General features: G+C 42.7%; 1 protein-coding gene across 2 annotated transcripts in view; it reads left to right on the top strand.

Annotated features, from left to right (window-relative positions):
• The first annotated feature begins 393 nt into the window (after positions 1-393).
• Positions 394-15,581, top strand: part of C5H6orf201 (chromosome 5 C6orf201 homolog) — a 28,775-nt gene continuing 13,587 nt past the window's right edge. Inside the window, exons 1-4 of one of the 2 annotated variants that reach the window (XM_028882568.2) lie at positions 394-719; positions 2,939-3,137; positions 12,224-12,446; positions 14,471-14,568. In XM_028882568.2, coding sequence (XP_028738401.1) covers positions 542-719; positions 2,939-3,137; positions 12,224-12,446; positions 14,471-14,482 — 612 coding nt within the window. In that variant the 5' untranslated portion in view covers positions 394-541 and the 3' untranslated portion in view covers positions 14,483-14,568. Of the gene's footprint in view, positions 720-2,938; positions 3,138-12,223; positions 12,447-14,470; positions 14,569-15,581 lie in introns of those variants that run through there. The other variant, XR_005091580.1, reaches the window with a different exon arrangement.

Below are 15,581 nucleotides of genomic sequence, written 5' to 3'. Positions count from 1 at the left end.
AGTAAAAAGCAGACAGTCCCCTTACCTGTATTAATCTGGACATCTCCTTAGTTTAGGACCATAGAGTTCTTCCTCGTGTCTACAGGGGCAGTGCTGATGTAACCACTCTCTTTGGGACCTCCTAGGTCTATGGAGTCTTAATTATGCACACACCAGGTACAAGGCCTCTAGAATGGTGAGACAGCAGGGTCTATGTGCACATCAATTGGTTTTCTTTTAGGAAAAACTCGCTTTTTCTCCTCAGAACTCATCCATATCCAGACAGGAAACTGGAATTTCTGTGGAAAATCTCTGAATTATTTGACAGGATACCTTCCATGGGCGACTTTTCTCTGCTTTGAAGATGCAGAACAAGCTCTGAGGGTTCTAGGCCAATAACCTGGGCCATTATGACACTCAGAATGCAAAGCAGGGGCCAGAAAGCAGGTTCCACCATCTCCTCCTGGAGATGGCAGCAAACTGAGGCAGGTACAGTCGCGCGCGCCACGCTGGTACGTTTCATATGCTCTATTTGCTTTTCTCTGTAACTTAACAAGCCATCATGGGAACAGCCAACAACAGTCCATCAGCCATAAACCTCTTTGAGGAGATGAAAAATTATACCCAGCCTGACGTCCTGTGTCACACGTTTGACCTCCTCTCTAACCTTCACAAGTTGCTCCCAAACCGTCTGGTGGAAGTGCTTCATTCCTACAGAAGTGAAGACGACAAAATTAAATGTAAGTGGGTGGAGGGCGGAGGAGAATGTTTGTGCTTTCATGCTGGCGTGAGCCTCTTCTTTCAGCTGTGGGCATCAACTTCGTCACACTGCCCGTGACGTCCGTTCATGAGACCCATGCCACATCGTGGCTCCATAAGTCTGCGTTCTCAGAATGGACTGTGAATTTGCCCATGGGTAGAGGTCATTATCTATCTCTTTTTTGTGTAGTCTTTCATGAGCCAAGGCAAGTTATCACTCATCTCTAGGCATAACACACCCATGGAAAGATGGAAACGAGCCATGTACAAATGTACACAAGTTACAAATTAAGATGTAATCTTTGATTTTGGGATCAGTGGGAGAACTTTCAAGGTGAGGGTCAGATTAGAAACTTGACTCCTTTTGTTTGGCTCTCTACTGCTCCCTTCTCCTTCTGCTAGGAAGAACTTGGTTATTTCCCCTGAAAGTAATTTTTAAATATTTTTTTAGTGGTTAGTATTACTATTTTGAGATGGAGTCTTGATAGGTTGCCCAAACTGGTCTGAAATTTCTGGGCTCAAGCCATCTTCTTGCTTCAGTCTCCTGGGTAGCTGAGATCATAGGCATGTGCCATTCCTTATAGCGAGTAGTCGCTAGTTTTTGCAGTTTGGAGTGGTCTGGTGGTCCTAAAATTGGGTCAGGATGGTGGAGAACTTGATTTGTGAACTTAATGGACCCCAACCTTGAATTATTTGGGGTTAACTGCAAGATACTGGTAGATGGCAGCCACCTGTACCCATAAACTTAGAAGACAAAATTGAAGCTTCCACACCAGTTAAAACAAAGGTGGCAGCTGGCACAAAGACTTTTAAACTGTTGGGACAAAGTTGGTTATAGTCAAGTTAATCTCCACTTCCTAATGCAGAGTGTTATGATCAAACCCATACATCCAGGTTACAGTACGTATTACATTGTGAGCACACACAGAATTTAAGTAGCTCCGTACAAAACTGCACAAACCAGCTACTCTGTCACTCTGGCCCCGCCTTAGCTCTTCCTTTTGATCTGTTTTATTGACTTTTGTTGCTGACTTTAGGTGAATTACAAGCAAATTGCCTAGCTTTGGGGAGTTGTACTGCGAATGAAATATCAATTCTAATATCAGCACTCTAAAGTCGCTCTCAGCATGTTGAAATTCTTCCCGCCCCACTCTGCTCTGGTGTGTTGAGACTGAGAAGCCAGGGGAAGACATGGTGGTGTGCTGAGTTTCTGTCTCTATCTCAGCTCTTCCCTTGGGTAAAGAGGAACTGCTAATGTGAAGGGCGGGCATATGTAAGAGGTTCTGGATTTTTCTGTATATTATAGTCTGTGGATTTAAAGTCCTCCATAGGCTGATGATTTGAATGCTTGGCCCCAGATGGTGGTACTATTTTGAGTGACTCCAGAGACTTAGCAAGTGGAATCAAATTGGAAGAAGTAGGTTACTTGGGGACACATTATTACTGGCAACTTTCTGTTGTGCTTTTTGGTTCCTGGTTAGCAATGAAGGGGACAGTTCTCTATTGTCACTTGTTCCTACAGTCATGATATTCTGCCCAAGCTTGTGGGATCAAGTGATCATGTTGAACCCTCTAAACCATGTGCCAAAATAATCCTTCCTTCTTCAGTTGTGTGTGTCTGTCAGTTCTGATAACAGGCTGCGAACCTCTGGAATCGCCTCATCCTCATTCGAACATCCTGCCTGCTGCTGACCACTCAGAGAGTTCCAGCAGTTAGAGACAAAGGTCCAAATCAGAAGTCTCAGTTATTCGATCTCCAAATGCAGAATAGTTCTTAGGCAAAGTATCAGGAAGATGGTGTTCCAAATTAAGAGCAAGATGTTAATCTCTACTCATTCCATTTCCTCTGAGAAGTTTCAAAATGCATAATTAAAATAATAATTGTATTTTAACTTACTATTAGTTTACAAACTTTACATAAGGAACCAACAATATTTACAGTGGTCTTAGCACACTTAATGCATGCATTTATAGCCAGTGCATCTCTTAGACTAAGATTTAAGAAGTATTGCTTAGAGAAAGGGACGGCAGGGCTGAGAAGGACTTACTAGATTGCACAAACACAGTTGGGCGGTATGCCTAACACACGTGAAGGGTTCCATCCTCAGCACCAGGTACACGCACAAAGACTGGAAAGAATCTTGCTATGCAGAGGTTGGAAATGAACACTGAATTATGTTAATACTTATTATACCACCAGGTGAGAATTCCGAATTCTCGGGCTTGGAAAAGATCTTAGCAAGACACCAGTTGCCGAAAGAGGTTAGTCTGACTCCAAAGCCCAGCAAAATGCCCTCATGGAAAAGAAAAACTATCAACAATATAAGCGGCAACTGGAGGAAATGTCACATGTGGAAGAAAAACACATACGAGCCGCCCATGTGCACGATCATTGTTAGGTAGGTTCTTGGACTTTTCGTCTCATGCTCATGTTAAAGAAACACAGAATGGTCACAAACAGAAATTCTTCACCACACCGCCCCTTCCACTCCCCTGCCCCCACCCTGGCAAAAAAACAATGATTTAATGTGGTCTTTGTGAAACATGGAGGACATGGAAACAGGCCTTGCCTTGTATAAGAGCACACAGCCTTTACTTCACACACCCCAAGTTACTGAAGAAGCCTTCAGTGCAAGAAAATTTATGGAGATGGGAAGGGTGGTGTGTCACCTCTACCTACTGCCTTCTAGTATAATGAGCAAAGATCTGCAGTGTTGCTGGAGGGCTTCTCTCCAGGTTCCACCAAACCCCGCAGTCCCACAATCCACGTATAAAATAATCATTCAGACGCTTATATTACTCATAAACTGTATGGCCGTGGCAGGCTTCTTGCTGACTGTTATTATATCTTAAATTAACCCATTTCTATAAATCTATACCTTGCCACATGGCTAGTGGCTTACCGGCATCTTTACATGCTGCTTGTCCTGGCGGTGGCTTGCAGTGTCTCCCCCTCCTTCTTCCTGTTCCCTCAATTCTCCTCTCTCCTTGTCCCACCTATACTTCCTGCCTGGTCACTAGCCAGTGTTTTATTTATATAGAGCGATATCCACAGCACTGCAGGGCTGGAAGAGGATTGCTGGAGAAGGAACCATCCACTAAGCACCATCATTAGCATGAGCAAGGACTTTGGCTTTATCCCCAGTCTGCCAGATTTTTACGCTGAGAAAGGAAGAGAGAGCCATTGCAAGGATGGACAAAATAGATTCAAGTACTCTCTGGTCCTCTCTGGTCTTCATGGAAAGAGGGAGCAGCTGGAGACCTGCTGGGGAGCTTTTGTAGTGAACACAAGTGAGGAATAGCTGGCCTCAGGCTAGGTGAGAAAGGGGATGGGTGCTCCAAGTCTTAAGCTTTGGTTGCTCAGCAAGCTACCTTATTCTGTACATTTCCCTGTGCGTGTCAGATGGCATGTTTCCATTTGCTGCTTTCCTATCGCTGACTGTACTACAAGATGACACCCATGCTTTGCACATTGTAGATATTCAAAGAGTGTTAGCGGGTGGACAGGATAAAAGCAGAGCCCTCTCTGATCTTAAGATGATAACATACAGAGGTCTAGCTCATGAAGTTGCCTGTACTACAAACTTCCTCTGGGCTCATCATCCTAGTTAACAATCTCCTCGTCTACCCCTCCCCTAGTGTCTCCAGTGTCAGACCTTGCCAGCTGGGTTTAAAAACCCATAGCTTGTGAAATTGTGTCTCCTAGTAATATCAGAAGCTATGCCCCTAAAGTCTCACCAACATGGCTGTCCAAATGTGAGCTGAACAAGGATGACCCAAATGGACATGCCAAAGTGAACAGAGAAAAGCATACAAGGCCTCAACCCTATGCAAAGAACTACAGGCAACTGAAGGAAGCTGGGAGTGGGAGAGGTGGCCTTCTCCAGGGAAGAGCCCACCAATTGGTTGTCCAATGCCAAATGGTCAGTCCTGAAGACATACATACAAGTAACATTATACAGACGGAACAGGTTACATTGAGGAATATATATGTACATACATTTACATATATGTATGCGATAACAATTAGTGAAAAAAGAGGTCGTGAGTTTAAAGGAGAGTGGGAAGAGGTGGATAGGAGGGTTTGGAGGAAGGAAAAGCAAGAGAGAAAAAATGTAATTAATTAAATTATAATCTCAAAAACAACAACAACAACAAAAAAAAACCAAGCCCCATAGCTAAAGAAATCAAAGTTATAAGGGGACAGCAGTCATTAGAACCATGGCATTTTCAGGATAATGAAGTGACACTGAATTTTTATTTTATTTTATTTTATTTTGGTTTTTCGAGACAGGGTTTCTCTGTGTAGCTTTGCACCTTTCCTGGAACTCACTCTGTAGCCCAGGCTGGCCTTAAACTCACAGAGATCCGCCTGGCATGCACCGCCGTGGCCCAGCGACACTGAATGTTTAAAGGGTGAAAGTTATTTTAAGATATTCAAATTAAGATTATGTGACTGTGTTTGGAGGCCTATTTTTTAAATCAAATTTCCACATCATAGAAGGCTGTTTGGGGTATGATGCCTTCAGATGGACTGACCTATCTTATTTAACATCCTAGCATGGCCTATGAAAATACAGCTTGAATACCAGCACCAAGGGTAGACAACTATCCTCACACACATTTCCTTCTACAAACATACATCTGCTCTCTGTAACAGTGCAGTCTGTTTTGTTCATTTGTGGGTCTGGTTTGTTTGTTTAGGGTCTCTGAGAAGCTCATACAGATATAAGAGCACAGAAGATCAGCTGGTGACAGGAAACTTCAAAAGGGGCATGAGGGTAGCATCAGGAGAAGTAAAAACAGAACCTGGCTGGTGATGGGGTACATAAAAGGGACCTGAGGGTAGCATCGGGAGAAGTAGAAAAAGAACCTGGCTGGAATGCAAATTAACTTACAAGGGATCCAAGAAAGCCTTCCAAGCGGTGGGGGCTGCTTCACAAGGATTCAATCTTGAATCATTTTCTGGCTGCCGTGACTCTGGATGCCAGAGGGAATCTGCTGTATTGCCCATGATTCTTGCCCTATCTCTAGTAACATGACCGTCTAGACACTTGACAACTCTATCATTCTTACTCTCTTGTGACTGAACTGGTGCCCCTGAGAGTACCTGTTCTTGAAGGCAAGCCTAGATGCCCCTGCAGAATATTATCGAGAAGAACAACATCCTGTCTAAAAGTTGCCTGTAACACTGTTGCCTCTCCTGCCCTTGCTCATCTGTAAAATGAGATTGGTAAAATCTCATGTGGTGGCCCTATGCTGGGAAAAAATGGCAGGTATAACTTGCAGTGAGAATGTGTACTTTAATGTGTGTAAATTTTAGATTGAGCCAACTATGGGAACCTTGAACTTAACACTGGCAAATGTGTTTAGTGTTTAGAATCTGTATCTCACTTGCACAGAGAGGGCAAGACCTTTCCCTAACAAGGCCTTAATTGTAGCTAGTTTCCCTGCCTTGCCCACAGTCAGGACAAATCTCTGTCACCCGCCAGTCCCACAGCTGCTCAGACCCAACCAAGTAAACACAGAGACTTATATTGCTTACAAACTGTATGGCCATGGCAGGCTTCTTGCTAACTGTTCTTATAGCTTAAATTAGTCCATTTCCATAAATCTATACCTTGCCATGTGGCTCGTGGCTTACCAGCATCTTCACATGCTGCTTGTCCTGGTGGCGGCTGGCAGTGATTCCTTCTGCCTTCCTGTTCTCTCATTTCTCCTCTCTGTTAGTCCCACCTATATTTCCTGCCTGGCCACTGGCCAATCAGTGTTTTATTTATTGACCAATCAGAGCAATTTAACATACAGACCATCCCACAGCACTGAATCCATTTTCTATTGCTATTGCAGAGTACTTGAGACTGGGTAACTTATAAAGAAAAGAACTCCACTTAGGCTCATGGTTCTAGATGATAGAAAGTCCAAGATAAGACCCTTACTTCCAGTAAGGGCCCGGCACTGCTTTAAAGCATGGCAAATGTTGGAAGGGCAAGTAGGGACATATGGAAGAGAGGGAGAGAGCAAGCAGGGTGGGTAGTCTTTCTTTGAAACAAGCTCCTATTTGTGTGTGTGTTCCTGTGTGTGTAAACCAGAAGCCAATGTCACTTACTCTCTGGCTTACTTTTAATATAGAGTCTCTCACAAACCTGTAACTCACTACATTAACTAGACGGGCTGGCCAGTGAGTCCAGGGACCTGACTGTCTCCACCTCCCCAGCACTGGGATTATACATGTTTGCTACACTCAGCTTTTATGTGGGTGCTAGGGATTGAACTTGGGTCTCCATGCTTGCACAGCAAAGGCTTTATGATGGAGACATCTTCCCAACCTGTAATGAAACTAATTTCATCCTGTTAGAATGAGAGTTAACATAGTCCCACCAGATGGTTATTAATCCCTCTTATTGAAGCCCCCACCACCATGGCATGGAGAATCAAGGTTCTAATTTATGAATTTCTGGGGAACACAGTCAAGCCATAGCACACAGCGATGATAGTCATGGGGTCAGATGCTACATCACATCGGCTTTTGACAAAAATTCTTCCATTCTGTTCTGTAAATAAATCAGTAGTTCCCAAAGCCATATCATGCTGAAAAACAGATTTTCCAAGCATCTAGAGTCACAGATGGTGGTGTATTATCCCTGTTGGAGAACTTGGCAGGATGCCAGACCCCACTTTTTATAATATTATAAATCCTTTCTGGAAACTGCATGCAAATTATAATTGTAAACTGCATTCATTGGCTCAATATATCATATTCATGGGCTCTGGGGCTCATTTTTCTTTTTCTGTTGGGAAGTGTGGCAAAGCAGTCTTGAACAGAAGATGGTTGAATGATCCACACAGGGACTTTAGTATAGATTCCGAAGTATTTTATAAAACAACACAGTAATAAGCAGAGACAGGAGCCTGGTAGCAGTCAGTAGGATTGATTCTGCTCTGCCTCTGCTGTAGACATTTGTAGTTAAACTTCCATGCCCAGAAAGACTGTGGGCACCCCATCCACATGTCATATTTACTGTGAGGACATGATTGTTTTCCACACCAATCTATGCTCTCTACCTGGTTGCTGGGTAGGCATTCAAGAAAAGTATTTATGTTTTTACTACAAATGGACTCAAGACAAATAAAAAATGAAAGTGATGAAGTGTAGTCAAATGAAAGGCTCCCATGTCTCTTTACTTCTCTTTTTTAGTAGTTATCCCTCCAAATGAGGCAGGACCCGTAGGCCACCCAGAGCAGTAAAAGCTCTGGGCAGAACCCCGGGTCCAGGAGAGTGTCTTTCCAACAACTCTGCTGATGTAGTAGAGCCAGGATTAGGGTCAAACCTGAACGGGTTGCATTTACCATCCACTCGATTCATCAATGTTGATTCATCAAGGTCCCCGAGTTCGTCGACACAAAGAGACCTCACTTTCAGGCTACCTGCTGGTTATTAGTTATTTGAGATACAGTCTTACTATGCTGCCCAGGCTAGCCTCAAACTCCTGGCCTCAACAATGCTCCTTTCTCAGCATCCCAAGGGAGACCATAGGATACTGTAGCCAGGTTATGGGATGACTAAATACACACATCAGCTTGGCGGGTCCATGGTACCAGTCATCTGAACACCTGTCCAGGTGTTGCTATGATGATATTTTTCAGATGAGATTTACATTTCAGTCAGTCGTCTCTGAGTAAAACAGATAGATGGCCTTCCGTCATCCAGTAAGTTTAAAACATGAATAGAAAAGGCAAAGATTCCATAAAGGGTGAGGAGTTCCAGCCTCGTTAACCTTTGGTTTCTTGACTGCAAGGCACACTCCCACTGGATTTTCTAGCGTGCTCAATAACACCCATGTCAGTCCCAATAATCTCACAAACCAATTCCATTCTCATTTATGGTCATTTGCTGCTAAACCCTCGGATACATTCTGAGAAATGCAGTGGGTCGCAGGTAATCGATCTCATTATTGTGCAAACACCACAGTTACACAAAGCTAGATGGTGTGTCAACCTCTGGATGTGGCCGCTTGATGCAATCAAAGAGGTGGTAGCAAATGAATCACAGTCTGTATACAAGTGTCTACTACACACTCAATGTTTATCATAGAATGATTCATAGTGGCCAGGGGCCCACCCATGGATGAAAGTGTGAAAGTGTGTTGAATATATACAATAGACTTTTACTCAGTTGTAAAGGTTGAAATTATGTTGTCTGCAGTTATGTAAATGGAACTGGGCATCATCATATTAAGCAATATAAGCCAGATGCCAAAACACATGAATTTTATGTTGCTCTGTTGCTGTGATAAAACATTCTGACAACAAGCAACTTGGGAAGGGAAGGGTTTATTTGACTTATACTTCCAGGTCATTATCAGTCACTGAGTGAGGTCAGGCAGGAATTCAAGGCAGAAATCTAGAGACAAAAATTATAGAGATAGGCAGCTTGCTGGTTTGATCTCTGGTTTGCTCCCTCTCAGGCTCATATTTAGGGATCATTCTTATAAAGACCAGGTCTATCAGCCTAAGGAATGATGCTGCCCACAGTGGCCTGTACCCTCCTACATCAATAATAAGACAACGACCCATAGGCATGCCCACAGGCCAGTCTGATCTAGGTGATTGAGGTTCTCTCTTCCCAGGTGATTCTAAGTTGTGTCAAGTTGAGTTGACAATAAAACTAACCAGCATACATATTTTCTTTTATATGTGAAATAGGTCAGGAAGAGGCGCAAAAGTAAAAGGGGGACTATAATGATTATAAAAGAATCTAAGGCAGGGGATAAAAAAAAAAGACATAAAGGAGGTGAATATTGCCAGGTGTAGTGGCGCACATCTTCATTCCCATTACTTGGGAGACAGAGACAGGTGAATCTCTGTGAGTTTGAGAACAGCTTGGTCTACATAGCAAGTTCCAGGGAAGTCAGGGTTACATAGTGAGAGCCTGTCTCAAAAGACAAAAAGAAAGTGAACATGATCAAAGTGATTATATGCTCATATGAGAATACCACAAAGTAGTTACTATACTTAGTATGCAATTAATTAAGCACCCTACCCAGAAAGACGTGGTAAACACAATATTATGAGGCTGCTACTGGTGTTACATAGCAGCAGATCTACAATAATGCTTTTCAGTAAGTAGAAGTACACTCCAGCATAATGATAATAGTATTGTAAATACATAAACTAACAACGTATCATTGTGAGATTTTATGTACTGCACATAATTTTTTGTGCTATGTATCACTGGTTGCAGAGTAGGCTTGTTGACATCTTAACACAAACTCATGGTGCTTTTCATTACAACTTTAGAATGGTTAAAAAAAAAAAATCTCCACTAGTTTGGCCATTTGTCCCTGTGCTTTTTCCAATCATGGTCTCAGTAATTCTCAATCATACAATCCCTCCTCTTTCTCACCGATTGGACTCCCGGAGCTCCACCTGGGGCCTGGCCATGGATCTCTGCTTCCACTTCCATCAGTCATTGGATGAGAGTTCTAGCATGACAATTAGGGTGTTTGTCCATCCAATCATAAGTGTAGGTCAGTTTGGGCTTTCTCTCGAACATTGCCAGTAGTCTTCTGGATAAGTGAGACAGTTGATTAGCTTGAACTGTTTGGGAGGCCCCCAGGCAGTGGGACTGGGACCTGTCCTTAGTGTATGAGCTGGCTGTTTGGTACCTGGGGCCTGTGCAGGGACACTTTGCTCAGCCTGGGTGAAGGGAGGAGGGGACTGGACCTGCCTCGACTGACTCTACCAGGCTGAGCTGAATTATCAGGGGAGTCCTTGCCCTGGGGAGATGGGAATGGGGGGTGGGTTAGGGGGAGGGCAGGGAGAGTAGGGGGAGGGAGGACAGGGGAATCCCTGGCTGATATGTAAAATTAAATTAAATTATAAAATAAAAAAATTAATTAATTTAAAAAAGTCTCACTAGGAACTTTTCAGTTCCATAGTGATCTAGCATCATTGTACCTGCAGTCCATGATGGACTGTTATTAATTAATGACTGTGTGTATGTATCCATGTACAGGTACTAGATACAGATATAGATGGATGCCATTCTCTATTTCTATAGGAAACCCTATCCCAGTCTATAAATTCAGCATTTGGATAATTACAACTGTGCTTAAGTGGAATTAATTTTATAATCTAAGAAGAATAGTCTCACCATGGAAATTAGTAGATTAAGCAGAATTGTCCAACGAGTGGGAACTGAGCATTGCTTAAATAAAGAAGGCAAGAATTTGTTCCCATGCTGTCTTTATCTCACTGTAAATAGTTCCCAGGTACGTTGCTGGGATGAGGAGTAGCTAAAGCCCTGGTAGACTGTTACAGGAATTGAGGTCTGGGTCATGTGTTCCTAAGTTCTTGGCTCACATAGATTTTATTCAGAGAAAAGCTATAGAATAGGTCAGAACACACTGCAAAGAAGCAGTACACACACACACACACACACACACAAAGAGCAACAGGCCCCGGGTGAAGAGTCAAGAGGAGGTGGGGAAACAGTTCGGTACAACATGGCTAAGGAGCGGGCGTTGAGTCAGACTTCAGGAGCCTGATGCCACATAGTTTATTTTAGGCATATTTAAGCAAAGCACAATATGGAAAAACATTTTCCAGAGGTAATTATTGCAATCCCATGTGCACCACAAAGCTTAAGCCATGACTGCCTAGAAACTCTTAGTAAAGGACAAGTGACGTCTTCCATAAAGGTAAGTTCTATAAACTGACTGAGATAATCAGGCTCAAGGTAAAGGTCTAGGGAGGCTCTGGTGTGGCCTAGGTCACAGGATGTCACAAGGGTCACCAGGCATTAGATATGTCAACTCCCAGCCTCTGGGCAGAAAACAGATCATACACATCTCCCTTTGAAAAGGCAACCCTGTGTGTTTGACATACCTGGTTCCTGTAGTAATTGTCCAGGGTTGAGATCTTCTGAGCTCTCCTCTTCCACGTTAGCATGTCTATGGTGGTGTCCCTGTTCAGATGTTTAGGCAGACACATTGGTGAAACTTCATGGGTGTATGTATCTTCTGACATTTTAAGGAGAGACAACCTCATAGCAAATTTCCTGATTCTCTGGTTCTTACAATCTTTCTGCCCCCTCTTCCGAAATGACCTTGAGCCTCAGGTGCAGGAGTTGTATTGTAGACGTATCCATTGGGACTGTGTCCCACAACACTGCATTTTTATCAGTTGTGATTTTCTGTAATGGTCTCCATCAGAAATATTTTAAAAAGCAAAATACTCCATGCCAATTTTGTGGGCTTCAAATAGCTCATCAAAGGCCTTGCCAAGTTAGAAGGTTAGGCAGCTTACAGGTGCCTCACAAAACACCATACTAAAGAATGAGGATTGTAAAGCCAACGAGGAACATTGCTTTTCCGGTGAAATGACCCACTGTCCCCTTGTTGTCCCTTCTTGTGTAGGTATGTGTTGGAGAAGTGACAATGAATATTCTTATTTGTTTTCCTCACATTTTCCCCCTTGTCAGGTGGGCAAAAAAGAACTTGCAACCCTCAGAGGACCTCAAGTCGGTGATGCAAAGACTGTCCGCACTAGGCCCAATTATCTCAGTCACTCCTTGTGGACGACAAAGTGCTGTCGTGGTGTACAAAGATACGACCTCGGCTTGCAAGGCTGTGAGTGCTTTTCAGAAAATATCCGCAGGCACAATGTTCCAGTGCACATGGCAGCATCGATTCATGTCAAAAAGGGTAAGACTTTCTACTGCCAAAAACCTGATTTACTTTTAAAATAATTTAAAAAATTTTTGAAATTATAATTACATAATTTCCCCCCTTTCCTCCATTCAATCCCTGCCTCTCACTGCTCCTCATGTCTCTCAAATTTGTGACTTCTTTCTTTACTTGTTCTCACACACACCCACACCCACACACTCCGAGAGAGAGAGAGAGAGAGTGTGTGTGTGTGTGTGTGTGTGTGTGTGAATGTATAAATACCACCTGCTCAGTCTGTATTATGTTACCCGTATGTGTATGATATCAGGGCTGACCACTTGATAATGGATAGCCAATTGGAAAGGGAGGACCATTTCTTCTCCCACTCTCAACACTCCCCAGCCGCCTATAGTCCTATCCAGGGATGAGGCTCCATAAGCTTTTCCCCTTCTACCTTAGCATGTCCATTGGTGTTCATGTCTCGTTTAAGCAGCCTGGCTTAAAAAGACTTCCTGGGTGTAGCCTCTCTGACATTTCTAGGAGGCACAATCTCACAACAAACTTCCTTTTCTTCTGCCTTTTACAATCTTTCCACCCCCTCTTCTGCAACTCTCCCTGAGCTTGAAGTACAGGAATTGTTTTGTGGATGCTCATGTCCGCAATGGGGAGTATTGCCTACTGAGTACCACATGACCTCTTGTTCTCTGCATTTTGATCAGCGGCGGTTTTCTGTGGTGGTGTCTGTTGCAAAGACAACTTTCTTTGATGAGGGGTGAGAGCTCCACGTATCTATGAGTGTAAGGGTAAATATTTAGAATGTTCTCAGGAGTTATATTGGTTAGTAAGCTGGCCGTTGTAGGTTCACCTTCAATGTCTATGACTGCACTAGCCCTGGGTAGATGGCTAGGTTTCCAGTACCAGGCATGGTTTTTCTCTTGTTCAGTGGACCCTAAGTCCAATCAGAGAGCTGTTAATTGCTGCCAGGTATCTCTACAACTACTGTACTCTTAGGGTTATCATGCCATGCCAGTCATTATTATGGTTCACAGGCATCACAGCTGGGTGGGAATACTGTTTGCTCACCTCTCTTGGAAGTTTTCATGGCACCTTTTGGTACCATGATAGCTGGTCCTCAGGGAGGCAGCCTTCAGGTCACATGCAGCTTGCATCCTCCGTGCCCTGTGTCTGAAGTGCATGGTGTCTTCGTCAATAGGGACTCACCCTCCACTTCTGGGAAACTACCGAGGGCAACCGCAGTAGTGTATAATGTTTTGCGAGTCGTTTGGACATCTCAAAAGGAGGTTCCTCATGCTTGCTTTTGGGGGTTTTATTAAATAGTTTATGACTCTTTGGTGGAGTATGCATTGCCAGCTCAAATGGGAAAATTTCATTTAAACTATGTATCTCTACCTAGACTTACATGTATTATAGGTATTTTTAGGTAGCCACATAATAGTATGATTCCTTATGACTTTTTCAGACATCCTTTGTTATTTTACTCTCCTCTCCTTCTTTGGTATTTATCTTCCTCCCCCTCCCTAATTAAAGACTCCTGTCTTTTCATTCCCCTGTTCAAATCACTTGTATCCTAATATGTTCCTATTGTTCCTCCAGTGGTCCCCTTTTACTTTCCTGGTTTCTATGGTTACTCTAGGCTATATACTCACAGCTGAAGACTTGGAGCTAGGAACTACATATTAGAGAGAACATACGATGTTTGTCTCTCTAGGTCTGTTTTCACCTCACTAAATGACCTTTTCTAGTTCTATTAATTTGCCTAAAATGTTTATGATTTCATTTTTTCTTTATGGATGAATAGTATTCCATAGTATGTGTGTACCACATTTTCGTTACCCACTGCTAGTTAACAGGCATTTAGATTGTTTTGTGACTTAATGAGAAAGGCTCCCAAGGGCTCATATACTTGAATAACTGGTTCACATTTGGTAGAACTGTTTTGGAAGATTAGAAGTGTGGCCTTGTTGGAGGATGGGCTTTGAGATTTCAAATGCCCATGACAGGTCCATTCTCTCTCTTCCCGCCACCTCTCCAACTTGCAGATCAAGATATAGCCTCTTAGCTACATCTACAGCGTACTGCCAGCCTGTCTGTTGTCATGCGACCCACCATGATGATCATTGACCCACCCTCTGAAACTGTAAGCAAGCCCCCAATTAAACTCTTTTGTAAGTTGTCCTAGTCATGGTGTCTCTTCCTAGTAATTGAAAAGTAACTAAGACAAGTTGTTCTCATTTCCTAGACATTGTGAACAGAGCAGCCATAAACATGGCTGAGTATCTGTGGAGTAGGATGTTGAGTCCTTTGCTGAGGAGTGGTAAAGCTGAGTCATATGGTAGATTTATTTTTAGCCTTTTGAGGGTTCTCCACACTGATTTCCAGACTGTTTGAACTAGATTTATGAGGTCTCACTTGTCAATTGTTGACCTCAATTCCCGGGCAAATAGGGTCCTATTTAAACTATCCTTTGCTACACTTATATCTTGTATGGCACGGCTTACGTTTTCTTCTAGCGGTTTCAGTGTTTCAGGTCCCACATTTAGGTCTTTGGTCCATTTGGAGTTAGCTTTTGTGCAAAGTGATGGGTACAGGTCTAAATTCTTTCTTCTACAAGTGGACATTCAGTTTTTCCAGCACCGTTTGTTGAAGATGCTGTCTTTTCTCCAGCATATATTGTTGGCACCTTTGTCAAAGAATAGATGGCTAACGTTATCTATCCTCATGTTTAGATCTTTGACTTTGTTCTATTGGCATACATGTGCTTTTTGTGCCAGTATCATATTGCTTTTATTTCTTTGGCTTTGTGATCTATTTTGAGGTCTGAAATAGTAATTCCTATAGCATTTCTCTTTTTGCTCAGACTCATTTTGGCTATACTGAGTTGTGGCTCCATATGAATTTTAGAATAGTTTTTTTTCTAATTCTATGAATAATTAATGGGGATTTTGACTGGGATAACATTGAATCTATAAATGGATTTTGGTAGAATAGTCATTTTTAAAATATTAATTCTACAGTTCATGATCATAGGTTACCTTCCATTTTCTAGTGTTTTTCTCTTTTTCTTTGTTCAGACATTGAAAGTTTCCCATTGTAGAGATCTATGACCTCCTTTGTTAGGTTTATTCCTAGATATCCTACAGAAACTCTTAA

Source organism: Peromyscus leucopus, chromosome 5 (assembly GCF_004664715.2).
Source record: "Peromyscus leucopus breed LL Stock chromosome 5, UCI_PerLeu_2.1, whole genome shotgun sequence".
Classification (NCBI taxonomy): Eukaryota; Metazoa; Chordata; class Mammalia; order Rodentia; family Cricetidae; genus Peromyscus; species Peromyscus leucopus.
This window is presented reverse-complemented; position numbering and strand designations above follow the sequence as displayed.